Below are 15,736 nucleotides of genomic sequence, written 5' to 3'. Positions count from 1 at the left end.
TAAATGGCACTCAAATGCGCAGGCCAGGCTTGCTCCCAAAGTTCAGAATTGACACAAAAGACCTTCTCTGAAGGTCAGCAGGTTTTCTTCACTTCTCGTGAGCTGAATTCACCTGTTACTGATAAAGACGTCCATCACTTCACAGTTCAGACTTTCATTAAGCATCTAAAAGGCCATGTCTTTGCATGACATTTAGAGATTTAGAATTAATTTAATGGAAAAATAAAGGAAAGTTGAGTCTCACATTGTTCCAGTTCAGTGCATACCCCAGGGCAATAGCAACCAAGGACAAATGCACCATTAATAAGTTAGAGTTGAACTTGCTTTCTCTTTTTCCTCCTCAGTTCATTCCAGATCTGAGAATTCATGCTTGTGAACTGTGAAAGAGCTGAATACTGGACTGCACCTTCTTCTTGAAATGGTAAGCTTTCTTTACACCTTTACACCTTGTATGAAGAGTATGCTGCATACCTTGACACAAAAGCTTTTTGTTTAATAGAGCTGTAAGCATGTCTTAATCACTTCATAGACAATGCAGCATGTTCATGTAAGCTACTCAAGCCTTGGTGAAAATGAACAACATGGCATACAGCACACCTGTGAAAAAAACACACAGGAGAAGATAATTATCTCTAATGAACGCCCCTGGAAACCGTGGCAATCTGCCCGATCACAGATCAGAGGTAAAGATTAGATTTTTTTTTATAAAACAAATTGCTGTTGTAATTTTCTCTTGCCTTTCATCACGAAGACACGAAGGTTATTCATCACGAGACACTCCTACCTGTAATTAGCTATAATCAAAGTTACGTCCAAAATTATATAAAATTTCAGACTACCATGTCATACAGGATTTGTGAGGCGTGTTCAGACTGCTATGCTCTCTCTGGCCGGGTTGGAGTGGTACTGTTACGCTGCCTTGGGAGTCCTCACTGCTCTTATGAGCTTCTGTATGGACCTGACAATAGCCAAGCTCCTGCGAGGTAAGACTGTTCTCCATAACACACAACACTGCAGACACACTTAGAGCCATGGTGCACTTTATATTCAAATCAAAAACAGAATTTCACATAGTGCATGTGTAAATATAAATTCCAGTAATATAAAAAGTAAAGAATAAAAATATATGGTATAAAAATATTTTTAAAAAATATGCTCCATTATAAATTCTAGTGCTATATAAGATGAAGATCTCTACAGTAAAACTTTATGTAGGGTGAAATCAGATATTTTTGCTTTTACACATGGTTTTTGCTTTTACACATGGTCTGTGGTTCCTCGTCATTAATTAAAAAAAAAAAACATGACGCATTTCAGAAATCGTCAAGGTGTCTACATGTGAAGGAAAAATGTTTATATCGTATTTTAAAGAAGCATGGCTAACACTTTTGTCAAAACAGACTCTACAACCAAACATCTTTAAAATGATTAAACTCTAAAGATGTAAAGATATGTACATACGTATGTTATGTCATGCTTATTTTTATGCTTATTTAATGTTTTGCTAATTTTTGCTACAGTTCTATATATTAAAAATATATGCATTAGTCATTACAGTTTTATAACCTGTCATATTCTGTCATTTTCTACCTCAAGCTTTTTGGGCTCAACTTCCTGTTTGATGCTGACCACACCCCCTTATATGATGTCACATGAATTAAGTCATGTTTCTTCTATCAGTGGCTTTAGTAACATACATTTTGACTTATCAGGCTAGAAAATAAATTTACCTGATGCCCCAATATACCTGAATTGTCCCAATTCACCATATTTGTGTCTATTACATTTTGGATTACAGATTAATAATGAACAATGAACAATGCTAAGATTTGAATATGTTCGTATGGAAACTTAATGGAAGAATAAAGAAATCTGATAATAAAGGAACTGGGAAAAAATATCTGTAATCTAAAAACTTGGCATGTGTTGTTGTCTTTTACTAGCCCACCAGTGGCTATATGGTTGTCTGGAGGGTAACATCCTGCTACAATTCCTGTGCTGGACACTGTACCCTTCCTGCCTCTGTGCTCTCTCAACCTCCTTCTCTCACAGCATCTGCCCCCAGTCTGCAGGTATCATGCTATCTTTAATCTTACTCAAGTTACCTGCCTCAAAATTTGTTTCTATCTCATGTTCCTGGCAAAAATTAAGTAATGATATAAACATCAAATTGTGACATTCACTGCGTGAGAAAATCACCCTTAGCTAGGAAGGTTTTATACATTTTTTTAGGTAGTATATTTTGTCACAGTACCTTACCTGATGTGAAAGTAGACCAAATAAAACATTTAATTAAACATGTCATTTTGGTAATATATATTTATGTTCCCTCAAAGTAAAGATAAATTACTGGCAGAAAAACTTTTTTTTTTTTCAAAACACAATTTTTCATCATTTTTGGCTGTTTTCCAGATATTAGCCTCAATACCACTACACAAATGTGAGAGGTTTTACACCAAACTGTTGCTTAAAGCTTTAAAAATATATAAGCTTGAAAAAGTTGCAGTTGGGCGGCACAGTGGAGAACCGGGTACTGCTGCTGCCTCATAGCTCCAGGGTCTGCACTTCAGTTCTTAGCTTACTGGTTACTGTCTGTGTGGAGTTTCGCTTGTTCTCCCCGTGTCCATGTGGGTTTCTTCCAGGTCCTCTGGTTTCCTCCAACCTTCTAAAAACATGCTAGTAGGTGGATCGTCTAGGCTGAATTGCCCTAGGTGTGAGTGTGTGAATGTGTGTGTGTGCATGGTGCCCTGTGATAAACAGGAATCCCAGTCAGGGTGTGTGTGTGTGTCCCTGTTTCATGCCCAGTGTTCCGGGAATAGGCTCTGGATCCACCATGATCCAGGATAAAGCAGTTACTGAAGATGGATAAGTAAATTAAGCTGTAACTGCTTTGACTGTACTGAGATTCAGAACCTTATGGCTCAATATATCATAATATCACAGAATAATCAGAAAGAACCTTATAATTCTGAATATGGTTGTCCAATATGTAAAATTATATGTGTACGTATAAAGCTGTTTCTGTTATGCTTTCTCTCAATGCTTCTGTCGTTCTCTGGCTCAGGCTCAGGCCTGCCTGAGATAAGGACCATCCTCTCAGGTGTGCAGTTGCCAGACTATCTCTCTCTCTCAAATCTCTTTGCTAAACTCATTGGTCTTATCAGCACACTGTCTGCAGGTAGCACAGTCTTCCTTGGAAAAGTGGTAAGACATATTGATTAATAAGCAGTAATGACTGGTAATAATTAAAGGCATATCCTTGAAGGTTTATTAACTAACATTTTTTTGTCCTTTTCTGCACCCAATAACCTCTACAGGGTCCATTTGTCCATCTGTCAAACATGGTAGGAGCATACCTGTATCGTCTGTATGCCTCTGCTTGTGGTGAAAAGCAGGTACTCAACAGCCAAATCTAATTTAATGCAGTATTTTAGTAATGTTGTATGAGTAGTATATATAGTTGTTTATATATTTCCTGAGTAAATACAGTACGACTGTAGGCATATGGTTATTATGAGAATTATTTCTCTTTCTTTCCATGGTTTAGAGGAGAACTCAAGGAGAGATGTTGGTTGTGGCATCAGCAGTGGGCGTGGCCAGCTGTTTCGGGGCTCCAGTCAGCGGTGAGCTGATGCTAATCATCACCATAGCGTCCACCGAGCTGCAAATCCTACAAAATCTCATTTTTATGTATCTCACTAGAACATCAGCTTTTATGACCGTCCTAAAATTGATCTCCCGTCTCCCTCCATTCCATACTAATCCTCCCTATCTTTCTCTCTCTCTGTGCCTCTTGCTCGCAGGAGTGCTTTTCAGTATTGAAGTCATGGGCAGTCACTATTCCGTGCGAGATTACTGTCCATGTTTCTTCGCTGCAGTCTGTGGATCTCTCACTTACCGTCTTCTCTCTGTGTGCAGCAGAGAACAAGGCAAGAACCGAAGCACATGCTGCTCATGACACCCCCTGAAGTATGGCAGAGCTCAGTCCTCAATATGATCTCATTTACGCATGACACTTTCAGTCCTCCATCTTCCCCCAGGGCCTAATTGAATACTATGAGTTCAGGTCGGATTGAATTTATTTTCCAGTGAATTGACATTGTCATGTAATTTGAACCTTATTACAATCTTATGCAAATGGAAAAGAGACTGTGGTGCGTAGGGAAAACATGTTTGCCTTTTCTGCCTTTAGAAACAGTGCAAGCTGTGTTTAAGACCAGGTTCCCAAGCGAGCTCCCGTACCAGCCACCTGAAATACTGATTTTTGCTTTCCTGGGGTAAGTTTTCAGTTTTATGCTTGTAAATCCGTAACATTATTGACACCATAGATTTTTACAGCTTGCAGATTTTCCTATTAGTTTCACTGTAGGTACTGAATAATATAATTTACTAAATAATAAGCCAAGAATTTGAGGGGTTAAAGCAAACTACAGATAACATAAACTCAGCAACCACTTTAATGGAAATGCATGTACATCTGCTCATTTGTGCAATTGTTCAAAGTATGTAGCAGCAGCACAGTGGATAAAATAATGCCGTTTAAGAGCTTCAGTTAATGTTTACATCAAACATGTGATCCTTAACCATGGCATGGTTGTTGGTCAAATATTCAAATATTTCAGAAACTGCTGATCTCCTGGGATTTTCACACACAACAGTCACTAGAGTTTACACAAAATGGTGCCAAAAACAAAAATCATCCAACGATTGCATGAATAACCAAGAGTACAGGTGTTCCTATTAAGCAGCCAGTAAGCGTCTATACAACCATATGATGAGAAATTTGTACAAAGGATATAAAATAAATGCAGTCATAAGAGAAGGTATGAAAGCTAACCCGATCCCTAACCATAACCTTACCCTTGTATATTTTATTACACCTTGAATGATGCAAATTGACACATTACATTTCTAGCTCAGTGTGTTTTTGGTATGTCAGTCACATGTCAACTTATTGTGTCAGTTATGTCAGGTGTTATGTCAACATGATGACATGAATGTTTTTGACAAGCTGATACATGTACACCTTCATTAACATTTATGTAGCTTTATTTCAGTTGTCATGTAACCCTGTGAACTCTACTATTAAGTGTTACCAAATGGAATAACATTTACCTTATTAATAATCCTTTATTAAGAGTTATTAAGGTTTCTCTCAGTTGCCCTGAAAAGCTTCTGCACGTGCCATGCAATCCAATGAGCAATTTTTTTTTTTACTGTTACAGCTCTCAAAGATGATGTACCATACAATCTTCTCTCTACTACACTGTATAATTGTGAGGTTTTAATAGTCATTATGAATTAAACATGCAGATGTATGAATGTGATGTAATTTTCTTTAATTGTGTGATTGTCTGGCTCATAACCCATGCCCCTGGGTTTCATTACAAATGCTAATATTTATTCATTTGGGTGAGCTAATCTCCTGCTGTCTGTCTCTTTTCCTCCCTCTGTTCAGACTGCTGTGTGGAGCTATAAGCTGTGTTTACCTCTACAGCCATCGATGGATTCTCCGTTTTGTCAGAACAAACAAATTCATCAGCAGGTTCATGGCAACAGAGTGAGCAAACATTTTCTCTATTTCAGTGGATGATTCAATCACGGTCCTGAGAAACATCTATGTTAATTAGAGAGGATTTCAATAAAACATGCCATACCACAGGCTGATCTTGTTCATAACCTATGGCACTGGGTGCTGATAATTGCAGTGCTCCTGACAATAATAATAACCAGTGCTAAGTGCTAAGGGTGCTGGATGAGATATGACCTTAATTTGCATGCCCTCACTAACTGCAGGATTTGTGTTTTCTATTTTTTATTTAGAAAGACATTATATTCAGCAACCGTAGCATTCCTCCTGGCATCAGTGACCTTCCCTCACACGGGAGGATCTTTCATAGCTTCCCGGGTGAGGATTCTACACATGCTTTGATACTAGAGTAGCATCATCAACAAGTCCATAATTTTAAAAAAGAAAGCACTGAAATAATTGCAAAAGACATGTAGGATGAGCTAAGTGAGCCTAAAGTAACCACTCGTGTTTAGTGTTTGAGCAAGTCCTTGTACTCAGGAGTGCTGGAACTAGTCACAAATGTATAAATTTAAAAGTAACACTTTAACACTCATGGGCAGTTTTATAGAGCTTCATGACACCTACATATATGCTTCATGCCAGCTGATGTGAACCTATGTATACACTTACAAAGACTTATTCCAACAAGCTTCAGCTGGCATAAAGAATGCTTTTGTCAATGTTGATAATATCTGAGTCAGGTGACAGATTTCTATTGTATTCTGATGTCTAGTTGGTTTACAGTGGAATGCCACACCCACATTTCTAGCACAGTGTGCTTTTAGTATGTCTATCACATGTCAGCTTGAGTTATGTCAGGTGTTATGTCAACCTGACATCAAAATTGGCACAGCTAAAGCATCATATAACAGACTTTTAATATTTATGTAGGTTTATGTCTGTTGTCATGAAGGGTGACATGGTCATGTGGGTGACATGTAACCCTATGAACACTAAGGTCTTTTGGTAACAATTAAGTGAAGCGTTGCCAAAAGAAATAACACGTGATCACCTTATTAACATAAGCTATAATGTACAAGCTATAATAAGCTTTTTAACCTTATGCTTATTGTAACCCTATGAGCACTAGAAGGGAATGACATGCAATTGAGATGATACAGTCTTGTAAGTTGAAGATGGCTAACTTGCAAATGGATGAGTGTATATTTCATAACCTCAATCAGATTCTCTCTTTTTGCTGTTACAGCTCTCAATGAAGGAGCTACTCTCCTCCTTGCTAGATAGCACTCAGTGGAACTTAATTTCCCACAATGCCACAGTAGCACAAGAATCACCTCATTCTTTTTGGCAAGAGTGGAGTCCACCTGGATACAGTGTTTATCACACACTTGGATGCTTCATTCTCATTAAGGTGAAATTATCTACACAGGGTTCCCGTATAAGTAAGGAATAAAACATGACAGAGAAGACTCCCTCATGGCAGAAAATTTACTGACTGGTACAAAGCTCTGACACTGGAGACTCCTTCCATAAACGTTAAATAAGTGTTTACTTACAGAATACTTGCTAATTATACAATTTTCTTCACCATATCAAGGATTATATGTTTTTCTTAACTACACATTTTCTATCTGTTTATTATTAGGCTTAGATAATGTGGAGTGTCTGCCATACACGTCCCTGTGAATGATTGTTACTATAAAAAAAAGATAACAGAACAAATGCATTAATATAATCCCATTATTTGAATTACAGTTAGAACTATAGTCAGAGCTGTGCTGTTATAGAAAATTAATCTACATCTTCAGATTTGAGAATTCGACAGCACTCTGGTATAAGGTTATAATAATATTGTTGGGAAGCAATGAGCTAATGGAAGCATATAAATGCATAGTCATTGCATTGGGTGGAAGATGAGCCAAGATTAAACTCCAAACAACTATAACCCCTCCTTTCAGTGTCCCCTACAAAGCCATGCTGTCGAAACACAAAGCTCAAGGCTAGTGCAAGACAGGGATCTTTGATTGACAGGAGATTGAGATGCCTCTTTGTCCTGGCTGGTTCTACAGTGGAAGCCCACATAACTTACAGCCTGGGGCACCACAGTGCAGATATTTCACAGTACATATTTTATTGATGGGGTGGCCGGGTGGTGCACCAGGTAGCATTGTCCTCTCACAGCTACAGTGGCTCCAGCTCGATCATGAGTTTGGATTACTGTGTGTACCAAGTTTCCCAGGTTCTCCCCATGTCAGCGTACGTTTCCTTCCACCCCTCAAAAACATACCAGTAGGTGAATAGGCTACACTAAATTGCCTGTAGTTGTGAAGGAGTTTGTGAAGGTACTCTGTGACTGCCGTCCCATCCAGGTAATATTCCCGCCTCATGTTCCCTCAGTGTTCCCGGGATAGGCTCCGGATCACTGTGACCCTAGCCAGGATAAAGCAGTTACTGAAGAAGAATAAAACATAGGCTTATTTTATTAATCTTGCTGGAATGTAAGGTGAATTTTCCCAAAAACAAGTGCTTTGATGTAAAAATTACTGAAACAATACAGTTCTATACTTTGAGGCTGCTTTGAACATTTTAACTAAATACAGTAGTTTAATAATAAAATTTTGAAATGAATTTTACTCTGCTACAGTCCGTTCCTTTCGAGCTGGGTGTCAGTAATTAATGTTATTAATTAAATAATTAGATTATAAAGGTTCAGAGCCTATAATTCATTTTCCATGAGCAATCACTTCACTGTATTCACCAGATGAAAGGGCTTTGTTATTCGATAATTAGCAATTCACTCAGGTGCTCCCCAATGCTGATTATAATCAGAGCTTTGCAAATGTAATATTTACATGATTACATCAAGACATTTGGTCTCTACTCTTTTTTTTTGTCTTAAGCTCTGGCTGTTGGTCTTGGCCTGCACTTTACCCCTGCCTGCTGGCTACTTCATGCCTGTCTTTATTTATGGTGAGTCAAATGAGCATTCTACTTAAATCAAAAATGGTTTTATCACAAATGCAGTTTGTAACCAAGGCAGTATGTAAACAAATATATTAAAGTCTTGCTCAGATTTGTTGTAAAAGTTCATGTCTGTTGAAGGCGCTGCTTTAGGCCGTTTGCTGGGTGAGGGATTGGCCTATCTCTTCCCAGATGGAATCTCATCAGGGAAGAAGCTGAGTGTGATAAACCCAGGGGGCTACGCTTTAGTGGGTAAACAAACATTTTATCCTGCCATCTTCCTGGAGACAGAGTGCCAATGTGTCATGATCATGACTCAGTACTGGGCTGCTTTGGGTGGCCTGAAGGTTGTGCTTTGTGTGTGTGTGTGTTTATAGGAGCAGCAGCGTTCGCAGGGGCTGTGACACACACACTGTCACCTGCTCTTTGTGCTCTGGAGCTGACTGGGCAGTCCACTCATGTTGTCCCCATTCTGACAGCCACACTGATATCCAATGCTCTAGCACGCTCTAGGCATCAGCCGTCCTTCTATGATGGTATATCACTCATTAAGAGACTCCCACACCTGCCCTCTCTTATCAGGGCCTGTCCAAAGTGAGTCACACATCCTGCAGAGGGCAATTTAGCTTCTCTTTGTTTTTTATCAGAAGATAAGGATAAAGTCCTATAGGAGGAAGATGATGCTATAAAGAGATTTTAATATGTGTGCTGCTTCATTACTTTGAAGGCTGTCCTCGGTCCAGATTAGGCAGTTTGCCGTCCCTGTAGGGGCCGTGCTCCAGCGAGCCGAGGGAGTGACGGGAGTACAGCATATCCTGAACTCCAGCAAAGAAAACGAGTTCCCCGTAGTTGACACACATGGTGAGTCTGACAAATCCCTTATTCATAAAGATTAATGCAAATTTTAAATGACAGTCAGAGCACAATACAGGGCAGAAGCAAAATGGCCAATAGGCCAGATGAGACAGCGAACAGCAAGAGTCAAGACAGCACTCAAGATAATGTACAGTCAAAGCACAATTAAAGTTACATTTTGCTCGGGGAGAACTGAGTCAGACTAATAGCTTATCTGTGGTAGTTACCTGCTCTCATCTGTCTTCCAGACTCTCTCACACTGCTAGGAACCGTCACGAGAGCACAACTGCAGACTGTCCTGCTCTCAAACCAAAGTGAGGTAACAGTAACACCTCTGCAATTAAAGCCTCTTTCATCACAGTTGGTTTCAAATGTGGACAGATTTCTAGTGATACCAAAATTGTGATATATATATACATATATAAGAGCATCAACTATCCTAATAAGCACTAAAATACAGAGCTGCCTACTTAGAACTGTTGGTGTGTCCTATCATAATTGGCAGTAATGTCCACTTGGAAACAGATTTCAACCACAGTGCTTAAATTCAGGGGGCATGGTGGGCTCTAATTTCATATGAAGCTACATTTTGCTACATTTAATAATAATTTTTTGGCACTAGAAAATATTTTGTAAGAAGATTTTCCCAAAATATCTTTAAACTGTTTAAATTCATTTTTTAACCCAGTTATACAGTGCCGTCTACCCAGTGACGAAATGGAGATGTCTACTGTGTCTCATTTTTTTTTACTTTTCAAGCTTTTTCTACTTTTCTAGTCAAAAGACCCTAATAATAGAGGTCTCATCCTGATTTTCAGTAGAGATCACAAGAAAATCACACACAGTGCTCAGATCTGCCAAGATAATGATGTTCATAACTAAGTATTGAAGGTTAACCAAGCTTACTACAATATATATATATATATATATATATATATATATATATATATATATATATATAAATAATTACATATATATCTATGTATACACATTTTCACTTTTTATTTACTTGTGCATCTAAGTTGCTATGGAGCCACCTACTATTTTTTAGTCTTAATCCTGTACATTTTTTTTCCCTCCTGTGCCCTCATTTGGATTCAAAATCTGCCAATGACAGGGTAAATGCTTTCTGTTGCACCACTAGAAAGCTTGTTGAACATCCCATTGCAGATTTAGCTATATAATTATATATTATAAATATCCCCATAATTATAAATTCAGATTTATAGTATTATTCACACTGGTTAGTGTGTGTTATACTACTTGAACCCTAACCCTATCCCTAACCCTTAAAAACCATTTTAAGGGTTATCACTAAGTGAAATATAATTTAATCAATCCAAGGGGCATGAAAAAGGGGGATGTCAATAGCATACAGTAATAAGTCAACAGCATAAGTCAAGAAGGTCATGGGCATTTACGATTCATACATATATATTTTTAGAGGCATGGTGCTATAAATATACACAAAAGTAGGGTAAGATTGCTGCTTTTGCATTCTTGATTGCTGCTTCGCATATCCAGCTTGTTTAAAAAGCTGCACTGATTACCAGCAGAATGAATTTGCAAGTGGCAGTGCAATGATGCAAAAACAGATCATTTAGCACTTCTGGATTAAAATGAGCTTCAGTGTCCTCATATTTAATTACCTACTGAAATACTGACAGCACTGTGACAGCAACAGGCTAATGAGGCAAAAGCTGACCTTTTACAGCAATAGGTGTAGACATGTAGGACAGATGCTGAGAAATGCTATTATCTCATCAAAATTACTCTGCTAGGCATTTTGCTTATTCCTGTTGATTTTGTGGCTTTAATAAATAATGCAAGGTAGAAATATTCTCCAGGACGTTAAAAATGATTGAGGTTGAGAGGAAAATCACTTATATTTTTGTAGATGTAGTAAAGCAGATACCCAGCAAAGATGTCAACCCAGCATGAAATTACCTTATGACAGCAACCTCAAGTAATATAGCTGTTAGCAGCAATTAAGGGGCCAAGCACTTTCTGGCCTCACCCCTTAGTGACAAAGCTATTGTTCCTGAGGCGATATACTACATTTGAAGGCAAAACATCAACCCCTTGCTGATCTTTTGCCTTATGAACTGTTTTCAGTAGCCCTCCTAAGTTGCAAATGAAATCAAAGCTTGACTTTAACATCAGGTCATGTTGGTAAACATATGTGCCAAGTTTGGCAATAATACGTAAAAGCAATGCTGAGAAATGGCCTCACTTCCTGTTTGCCAACTTTGCTGTCAAATTCATTTGTGTGTCATGGTTGAACTGTCCCAGATATCAAAGTTTTGTCTCACGATGCTTGATTCCAGATTGCTTGATGACAAAATTTGTCAGAAAATAAGAAAATAATAAGGGGAAGAAGTAAATTTGTGAAGTTTTGTGTAAAGGTTTTAGTAGGGCAAACAGAGCTGAAAAAAGTTTCAGTGATTTTCTTAGTATATACACATGTATGTTGATAAATGCCAAATTTCCGTAAATTACCAAGAGCGTAAAAAAAGAAAATGACAGTAAAAGAGCACATCCTTATCACAGCATGTGCTAAATCTTCTAGTTTTGCAGCTCAGAAATTTCAGCACATTGGCTACCAGTAGCACAGATTCACGCTTTCTCCTTTCATAGAGCACCATTACATTTGTCCTAACTGAATAGCTAATCTAATGTATAATTGCAGTAACTTATGATAATTATATAATTTGAAACCTATAAATCCAGGTTCATATTAGTAAGTCTCATTATACACAAACAGGAGGATACAAATGTTTTTCCAAACTAACTGGATTTTCATGAATACCACATTTCTTGTGTAAATGCTCTTGCGATCTATTTACGAATAAATTTGTGTTCTCTTTTCCAATAAAAAAAAGTGTTCTCTTTTTTTGCAATTGATTGTAAATTCACCACAGAAGCTGCACATAGTCAGAAGCTAATCCTGCACATAAACTGGCTTGGGTTTAGTGGTCAACAGAAGAAGATTCAAAAAGCTTAAATACAGTAAAATGCTGAAATAGCCATAAATTAATAAGAATTTCTCATATTTCTAACCCATCTTATAGGATTTGTGCAAAAGCCTGGAGGATGCGTGTTCTATTCAACCTGTTAAGCTGCAGCTTTCTCCTGATGCTACAGTAAAGCAGGTATTTATTTTTATTAGGTATAATTGCTTTATATAGCCTACACAGTGTGTATGATGATGTAATCATGATCTTCTGTTGCCTATTCAATAATCAAGCATTTGCGATTGTGTTTTGTCAGGCCCACTGCATCATGAGTGTTTTGAGAGAGCAGTGTGTGTTTGTCACTGAGAGGGGAAAGCTGTGTGGTGTCATCACATGGAAAGAGGTGACGAGTTCAGCCTGATAACCACATGCGCACACACACACACACACACACACACACAAATGAACAAACAGTACAAATAGGCTACATCATGAACAAACAGTACCTAATTACACTGACCATGCTTGACGACACAAACAACAACACAGTTCATCGAGAAAACAAATCTGTGAGTAATGTGTATTACGTATTTCTTTTAGATCAAGAACATGATTGAAGAGCTGGCCAAGGAAATCTGATGTCCAGTCGGATAAAAGAACACTACTTGGTCGTCATACACACACTTCATAACTCAATGTATCATTTTTGCTAATCACGACCTCAAAATATTTCATCAAGCGGTGATTTGCTGTGACGATCATACTCATGTACAGCTCTAATTAACCATATGCAAATAGCCTTATCTGTGGAGATTGCTGTTGGCCAGCAGGCCGCTTCCTGGAATTGAGACAGTAGGAGCTCTTTATTCGGTGCCATGACTAAGGAGTCTCACTCCTGTGTTCTGTTTATAGGCCTGAGGGCAGGCCAAGTGATAAAGATTTATTAAAATCAGCCATGTGTACCCAGTTCTAATGGAGGAGATGAGGGAGGTGTAATTAAATGAAGCAGCCGCTGAGCACCATTCGACCAATCGCTCTTATAGGATGAGCACTCCTGGCTAACCTAACAAACAATATGATAACACTGATTTTGTTTATGGCTGAATGAGTGTCCCCTTCAACGGATGCTAAAATGAAGACAGAATGTGGGCAACACATTTACAAAGAATACAATACAGATAGATCATAGCTCAATCTACACCTTACCTTTCAAAAGAAAATAAAGCCTGTCAGCTTCTGATGCATTCAAATGAAATTCAAGAATTTGTGCTTTCAGAGTTGGAAAGAGAAAGCATCATACATTATGCTCACTGATTAAAGTTGTGAGATCACTCCCACATATCACACACATCAAATTACGTATCAATGGCGTCACGTGTAGCTTGTTTGTTAACTGGGATGACACATATTTCGGATAATAGTTAATGGATGTTCTTAATATTTGTCTTTTTATAGCTTTAGACAAGCTGGAATAATTATTCAGTTGCTGACTGTAGTCAGTCATTTGCTCCCCAGCTTAATGCTGCTTCTAGTTTATGTTCATTAATGACAAGAGGATGTAAATTGCTCGTGCAGTGCTGATGTATATATGAAACATGCACACCAACTTGGACACCAACCATAAGCTATGTAGGTGATGACTAAGGTCTTTAACTAACACTTAAGTTTTTATAAGGACAAAACAATTCAGCGAACAGAAAACTCAAATCTTTCAGGAATATCACCATTTACCTCAAAGTGCCTCAATCACTAAGAAGAGATTCCATGGAGATTACAATTAACGTCTTCCTCAAACCGAGCTTTCATCGGTTTCAACATATTGGGAAATAACATTATTTCACAATTTGTGAAAGTCAAAAACACCACAAGAATAGGCCATCAGGATACCAGAATCTTCCCACAGTGGACACAGCTCCAAAATGTAACAACTCTGGCTAGAAACCTGGGAAATATGAACAACAAAAATAAGCTAGCCAATAACCGGGGCTATGGATTTAGCTAGCTATCACAAAAGTGTTACGTTTTTATACAGACATTGTACAGTGGACACAAGACAAAACTATCAGGAATTTTCCTTAGGTGTATTTCTCAGATGTGTCTATATTCAATTTTCATAACTCTGTAAATTTTGATTTCTGAAGTGATGAACATCACAATGTGCTGTTCTTGTGGAAACTTCTCATAAACATCATGAACATGACCCAGTTTGAATTTATTTACTGGGCAGCTGGGAAATATGGATGCTGAGAATGAGCTAAGTAAAGTAGTATAATGATTAAGGTGACTTAGCTAGCTAACACATAGCTGGAAGATTTTTTTAAATGGACAAACCAAACAAGAAACAAGACAAAACCATTTAAAATAGCACCATTTCCCACAGATCTGTTGGTAAGTTACTAAAAGAGAGGTCATACAGCTAGTATAACACTTAGCATTCACTGCAGTGTGAAGTTTCATATACTTTCTGCCATATTAATAACTGTTAACACTGTGTCCCAAGTTGTGAGCTTGTAGCTATCAAAGGTGGTGAATACCACAAGTATGTTGTGAAACTTTTTTTTTCATAAACATGGTTAAAATGATGCAATCTGAATGTGACATATAACAATGTAACACTGCTATCTTTCCTGTCTGAATTTCTTATAGTTCAAATGTCTAATACCTTATTGTTGATTCTTTATATCTCTGGGCTTTGTTCTCTAAAATGTGTTGTTGGATGAAATGAGAGTCCTTTTGCCATCACGATTTCAATTAAGTTCAATACCTTGAGGTCTGCAGCTCGATTAAATCCTATTCAGAAGCCTGCCTGTAGCACAAAAGAAGCTGCCACAACACAATGCATCAGTTTACGCTACATAAACTTCTATTAAAAGACGGTGGAACCAGATAACACTAAAACGCTGTTATTCTATCACCTCTCTGTCTATTTATCTCTCCAGCTATCTCTCTCTCTCTCTCTCTCTCTCTCTCTCACTCTCTCTCTGTCTTGCTATCTCTGTTTTCTCACATGCACACACCTCCCTTTCTCACTCCCACCTGTTTCCTCTCTCTTTCACTCTTTCTGTGTATATCTCTCACTTTTCTCTCACCATCATTCTACACCCCGCCCTCCTTTGCTTAGTGTCCTCTACCTCTTTTATCGGTTGAGTGAATAACGAATAACAACTAGGCAACAAGGGGAAGCAGATCATTGTTATTCCAGGTCTCTCTTTCTTTCTCTCTGTCTTTGCTTTGACAGAACACAGAATGCATGTCTTATTTTTTTAGATATCTGAGAAGAGTTTATCTCTCTTTTCTCTTTTTTTTTAAAGAATAAGTCATAGCTTACATAAAGAAATCTTTGTATACATCACAATATAGAAATGACTATACGTGAACAAGGCTTTCCACAGATAAGCTTTTTTTTTGAAGAAAAAAGACACAGGTCTTGGAG

The 15,736-nt window shown here is 38.0% G+C and overlaps 1 protein-coding gene across 2 annotated transcripts; it reads left to right on the top strand.

Moving 5' to 3' along the window:
• The first annotated feature begins 309 nt into the window (after window positions 1–309).
• Window positions 310–14,503, top strand: clcnk (chloride channel K). Of its 2 annotated transcripts, none has more exons than XR_008304311.1 (20): window positions 310–421; window positions 530–683; window positions 852–983; window positions 1,944–2,072; window positions 3,065–3,204; window positions 3,318–3,395; window positions 3,548–3,623; window positions 3,804–3,929; window positions 4,193–4,277; window positions 5,459–5,560; window positions 5,824–5,908; window positions 6,780–6,944; window positions 8,434–8,503; window positions 8,636–8,746; window positions 8,872–9,088; window positions 9,222–9,355; window positions 9,598–9,663; window positions 12,421–12,501; window positions 12,620–12,706; window positions 12,904–14,503. XR_008304311.1 is itself a non-coding variant. In XM_026921403.3 (20 exons), the coding sequence occupies exons 1-20, from the start codon at window positions 419–421 to the stop codon at window positions 12,940–12,942; spliced, it is 2,085 nt and encodes a 694-aa protein (XP_026777204.3). In that variant the 5' UTR covers window positions 310–418; the 3' UTR covers window positions 12,943–14,503. The 2 variants fall into 2 exon arrangements, 1 of the variants encoding a protein (XP_026777204.3); XM_026921403.3 differs by having other exon boundaries at window positions 9,598–9,668.
• The last annotated feature ends 1,233 nt before the right edge of the window (window positions 14,504–15,736 follow it).

Source organism: Pangasianodon hypophthalmus, chromosome 16 (genome assembly GCF_027358585.1).
Source record: "Pangasianodon hypophthalmus isolate fPanHyp1 chromosome 16, fPanHyp1.pri, whole genome shotgun sequence".
Classification (NCBI taxonomy): Eukaryota; Metazoa; Chordata; class Actinopteri; order Siluriformes; family Pangasiidae; genus Pangasianodon; species Pangasianodon hypophthalmus.
The sequence above is the reverse complement of the archived record's forward strand: the minus strand, read 5'-3'. Positions and strand labels throughout refer to the sequence as shown.